At 41.9% G+C, this 6,000-nt stretch overlaps 1 protein-coding gene across 2 annotated transcripts in view; it reads right to left on the bottom strand.

Moving 5' to 3' along the window:
* SNED1 (sushi, nidogen and EGF like domains 1) overlaps nt 1-6,000 on the bottom strand; it is a 76,520-nt gene that overhangs the window by 14,636 nt on the left and 55,884 nt on the right. For both annotated transcript variants that reach the window (XM_083740102.1, XM_083740103.1), the window contains 4 exons: nt 5,262-5,375; nt 3,894-4,007; nt 3,593-3,706; nt 2,048-2,344 (listed from right to left, as the gene is read on the bottom strand). In XM_083740102.1, coding sequence (XP_083596228.1) covers nt 2,048-2,344; nt 3,593-3,706; nt 3,894-4,007; nt 5,262-5,375 — 639 coding nt within the window. The remainder of the gene's footprint in view (nt 1-2,047; nt 2,345-3,592; nt 3,707-3,893; nt 4,008-5,261; nt 5,376-6,000) is intronic.

Below are 6,000 nucleotides of genomic sequence, written 5' to 3' on the forward strand. Positions count from 1 at the left end.
AACCAATCCTGCTAGTTCCGTCATGTGAAACAGTACAATCCCCATCCCATTAAGGTTGACAAAGTGGCATAAGTGACATGGGGGAGAAACCACACTTGCATATGGAAATGCCTAAAGTAATGGATTGTTACAGGCTAAACTGACGATGGACAACTACCAGTGAAGCCTTTTCCATATAATTCTTAAAGGATTACAAAGCAGCAAAAGTCTCTGATGGTGAATGATGGGAGACTCTCAGCTCCCTCAACAGTTCATGGGATATACACATTAGTTATAGCAAGGAGGTTTTAAGCAGGCTTCCTCAACCTCGGCCCTCCTGATGTTTTGAGACTACAATTCCCATCATCCCTGACCACTGATCCTGCTAGCTAGGGATCATGGGAGTTGTAGGCCAAAAACATCTGGTGGGCCGAGGTTGAGAAAGCCTGGTTTTAAGCATAATGTGTGCTCTGTATTAAAGGCCTCCAACTTCAGCTGGTTGACAAGAAATATGTACAGCACAATAGAAGAAGAGATTGGCACAATGGTCTATCTGGTTCTTTCGAAACAGTGAGCATCACTAAGAATTTCAGAGTAAAATAATAAGAGTTATGCAATAAATCTACCCTCAGGGTGGTTTCTTTCTGGCTTTATCAGTTCATGCCCTTGAGGCAGAGATATTTTCCCTCCTCTAGGAAAAAAAGTCTATTGTTTGCGACATCTCTCAGGGCAGCCTCATTACCTAATATAAAATTTCTGCTTCACCTCTCCTTTTGCTTTTAATCATTATCTTGTTGCAGGTTATAAGAGCATAAAATCCTCTTCTTTCATCGGGTTTCAATATGCTGTCTTTCAATTTTACTCCTTGCATGTTTTGTTAAGGTCTAGAGAGGCGTTGGGGGGGGGGGAGCATTCAGTAAAATTGAAAGTTGGGGGGGGGGGGAGAGAGAGAGAGAGTGCAAGCAGATCTTCCCCAAGATCATTTGTCATTTTGTTGGCATCTGTTTTCCCTACCAAAAAAAGAAATTCAATCATACTCTCTGATTAGATGGAATTTCCCTTGCCCGCCAGGACTCTACTTTGAGCAAACATACATTCCAAACGAGCATCACTATACAGTGGAATTATCCACTGTTGTGATTCCTTTTCTTAGAAATTCTATGCTTAAAAAAAAGATAAATAAAAAAGCCAGCTATTACATATAGTTCAGAGACCACTACTGATGCCTTAGCGAAGAAAGCTAGGCATAGAATGCTATCAGGGAACAAGCACTTTAACACCTTGTTGGGGGCATTTCAAACACCACTAGAAAAACCCAAATACCCACCATCTATTAGTGGTCTGAAGATCTTACGTCCATTTTGACATCTGAACATATCTTATAATCGGCAATCTCATTTGGACACCAATTTCAATGGCTTATATAAATGCATATGTTTAAATAGGTCTGATGCACCATTCTTAACTTTTTAATGGATTTTGGATTCTTCATGTTAATGGGAATGGATATTGCATTTCCCCCTTCGTTTTTTTCTCCTTCTTCCTTTTACAATATTTGCTATGCACGTAAAGCAAAATCCAAGCAATTTAGCCTCTTCTGGACTCTATTACATCATTATACTTAAAGGATTAGTAGACACTGAGAAACAAGATGTTCTTCTACAAATGTTTCTCGAGTGACAATTGTGTGAGGTGTGGCAATTGTTTTGTTTCGGAGATGCAACTTCCACTACATATTTCTTTTTAACAGCAACTTTTACTTCTATAGATGCCACTGCAGGAGAACAAGTAGCGGGGGTGGAGGAGTGGAAATTCATGGGTGCAGGTCAATGTTTTTGTGTTTTGAATATATAAACTTAATTTGTTGTGTGACAGCAATGACACTGGATTGGTAGGGAAGAAACTCCTCTTATAAACAAAAGACATTGTGCTCTGTTGTTCCATATCGCTTGGGAAACATGCTGTGTGCCTCTATGGGTCTGAAAGAGACCTGCAAACACAGTTGCCTCACTGCTGGAGCCAGGCATTTCTGCACCCACCACTCTATCCCGCTGAATGAGCTACTCACTAGTACGAGTGACGAGCATGACGGGCCTGCTGATATCATTCTTGTTGTTCGATTTGCGTTTGACTGAAAAGACAGAAATATTGTAGGCTTTGCCGGAGGCTAGTGCCCGCAAATGGTGGGCAGCACGGCTTCGGTCCACATAATCAGTCCAGCGGTAAGAGCCGTCGAAGGATACGTACGTCACGGCGTAGCCATCAATCATTTGCTTGGCAGCCGGGTCCATGGGAGGGCGCCAAGAGATTGTCAGCCCTGTCTCCTCCACCTTTTCCACCTTTAATGACGTTGGTGGCAGCAGCTCTTCAGGGTGTCAATGCAAATGAAAGAAAAGGAAGCATAATACATGTTAACAAACAGAATTATTGCCCTCCCTCATCTCATTATTGTATTTTTCATACAAGAGGAAGCAGGTAAGGCAGCCTTCCCCAATCTTGGGTCTCCAGTTGCTGTTGGATTCAAACCCCCATCATTCCCACCCAGCGTGATCAAGAATGATGGGAACTGAAGTCCAATAATACCTGGGGACCCAAGGTTGGGGAATGCATAGTTTATGATTAATATAAACTTAATATATTAAGGCAAGACTGGCAGAATGCTAGTGTTAAACATGCTGTGTTTCAAATATGGAATTCTGAACTGCATTAACTTTTATAACTTTTTTGAGGGGATACCGAGTATGCAGATCTGCAAAGAGAATCCACATCACATGGTGCATTATGAGCACAACAGATGGGAATGTGCTCATCTACTTTGCCCCAGTGGGAACAAGTTCTTGATGAGCATTCATACTGGGTAGTAATGCTACAGCAAGGTTCTGTGGGCCCTTGGCTCCCATTAGTTTACTCATTTGACTCTTAAGATCTAGCACTGGATCCTTGAATGATATTCTCTTCTGGTTTCAGTTCAGTTCAACTGGACAAGACTCACCAAAGTAACCCAACTTTCAACAAACATATATGAAGCCCTTCACAGCTTGGGACCGGTTTACTTCTGGGATTGCCTTACACCATATATGCCCATTCAGCTGATTTGATCTGTGAAACTGGTAGTGTTAAGGTGCCATGTAATACTTGTTCTGCATTTGTAATAAATTGGTCTTTTCATGTGGCATCACCTACTACACTTTAGAAATCCCTGACTATTGACATCTGGCAGGCACCTTCACTTTATTCTTTTCTTTTTGGTGCCTGATGAAAACATTTTTTGTTTAGAAAAAATAGAAGTTGCATGTTTAGACATATAGAAGTTGCATGTGTTTTAGTTCTTTTAAGCTGATGCTGATTTTAATCACCTTCTGAATAGGTTTGCTTTGCGTTTTGTAAAATACAATGTCGGTTTGAATGTTGTGTTTTTCTTCCTTTTCTTTTGTAGTTTACTACTGTTATTTGTAAAATATAAAAAGTGATGTTATTCATTTTGAACAACTCAATTAAAAAACCCAACCTATTTTAAAAGGATTTTATTGCCTGCTATATGTCTACCATTTTCTGGGATCAGCATGGTTAGCAATGACTCTATTTCAGACAACTATGGAAATGGCTTTTTTACCTTTCTCACAGTTGTTGCCAGTATAGCCCACTTTGCAGGTACAGATGTGAGATCCGTTACTGGGCAGGCAGTAGCCTCTGCTCCCACAGGGGTTGGAGAAACAGGGGTCACTAGCTGGGGAAGAAGTGCAAAACGAACAGTTCAGAACAGTGGTTCTTCAAGACAGCGCAGGCTCCCTTAGGAAAATATGTCAGGAGAGGATCAGACTAAATACTGTCCCCTCCCCCACATCTACCTTTCCTAAAAGGCTACTAAGAACCTTTGCATGTACTACGTGTGCTCCCATTCTATATCAGCTTACCTATTTCACAATGGTAGCCAAAGAAGCCCTCTGGGCAGACACACAGGTAGGAGCCACTGTAATTTTCGCAATCTCCTCCGTTCCGACAAGGGTTTGATTCACAGGCATCCACTTCTGGAGGGCATAAATACACTCACTCAGATATCTGTAGGAGGTGTCACATGGAATTAAGAGGATGACTCTGCATCTGGTGGAGAATCCCTTGCAAAGATGCCTGCTGTAGTACAGTGCATTAGCTCCACGTGAAAACCCTCCCTGGGGCCATCCATCTGCACAGTGTATTAATCTCCCCGGTAAATAAGAAATCAGCAGAAATTCAAGATAGATGGTGGCATGTTTCCTTAAGCCTGTCTAATTGCTGCTTACATGCAGCACCAAACCATTTACTTCTGAGTTACAGAATTTCCTGTTCAAGATTTTGCATACCTCTTATTAGACCATAGCCACTCACTACAGATGAGTTGCTTCCATGGGGAGACCTTGGCTGCGTACACCTATCTACAACATTAGCCACAATCTATATCTAAGTAAAGGTAAAGGAACCCCTGACCATTAGATCCAGTCATGACCGACTCTGGGGTTGCGGTGCTCATCTCACTTTATTGGCCAAGGGAGCCGGCGTACAGCTTCTGGGTCATGTGGCCAGCATGACTAAGCCGCTTCTGGCGAACCAGAGCAGTGCATGGAAACACCGTTTACCTTCCCGCTGGAGCGGTACCTATCTACTTGCACTTTGATGTGCTTTCAAACTGCTAGGTTGGTAGGAGCTGGTACCGAGCAACGGGAGCTCACCCCGTCGCAGGGATTCAAACTGCCAACCTTCTGATCGGCAAGCCCTAGGCTCTGTGGTTTAACCCACAGCGCCACCCACGCCCCTCTCTATCCTGTATCTATTCTATCATGAAATGCAGCATTTGGATGTTTTCCCCAGAAGCCAGCTTTGATCCAAATTGAGGAAAAGAACAACCTTGCTATTTTTAAAAGTTGATAATGTGTATTAGCCAGCTAGTGCATGACACCATGCCGTCTGAAACCTTCTGAGTTAGAAAGGTCTTTAAATAGCATTTTCTATGGGTTAGAATAATGCTAACTTTTGTATGACTACTGTGTGAGGCTCACACAGCCTATGGCAGCTGAATTGGTTAAAGAAAATAACTCAGGTTTTCCAAGAATAACCTCTTTCAAAGCTTTGCCTTTGATCCTGAACTGTTACCAATATTAAGAAATTTATGCTAAAAGAAAGTGGGATATGTTAGTACCAGCGGAACAGATGGAGCAGCTTAAGGATATTTGGGAGATTCCAGTGATCTTGAATTGCTAGGAGGAAGTAGTGATAGAAGTTCCAAGAAGGGTCAACAGACTATTTACCCGTTTCACACTGAGTTCCAATGAAACCCTCAGGACAATGACAAGCAAAGGATCCTGGTCGATCTGTGCAGGTCCCACCATTCTTGCATGGATCAGACAGGCATTCATCAATCTCTGTAGAGAATGCAGAAGGGAGAGGGAGAGCAGTACAGTGACTTCATCAGCACAACAACACTATCAGAGGTAGAAAACCAGCAATAATGGGGTAGAAAGTGAAGAACTTTGTGTTTTTCTTCCTCATCTTAAACTCTGTTGTGGCAAAACAGTTTTAATTCTGCAAAAATAGTGGGGCAGGAAGAGGGGAGAAGCAAGATAATTTTAACTCTTGCCAGCTGTAGCTATATGATGGTGTAAGTGTTGTTTACAGTACATTAATTCATATTTATTTTTGCAAAGAACAATGGGGTTGCAGGGAGGTTTGATGTCAAACATTTATACAGCAATTACTGTATTTTTCTGTGTATAAGACTAGGTGTGTTTTTTTAAAAAACCAAAAAAGTAGGTTTAAAATTGGGGCTCGTCTTATACACGGGTAGTCCTGAGGGGTGTTTTCTTAATTTGGAGTCCCCCAAAATAAGTGGCATCTTATTATACACGGAAAAATACGGTACTTCACCAATTGATGCTTTAAAATTATCACTTCATTGACAGATATAGTCTTGCCTGGTAACAGCACACAGGATTCACCAAAAGGTCCCCGACACCAGGGTAAGAGGCTATTTTATTGTTGATGGGAAGA

This window comes from Podarcis gaigeae, assembly GCF_964106915.1.
Source record: "Podarcis gaigeae genome assembly, chromosome: 5".
Taxonomy (NCBI): domain Eukaryota; kingdom Metazoa; phylum Chordata; class Lepidosauria; order Squamata; family Lacertidae; genus Podarcis; species Podarcis gaigeae.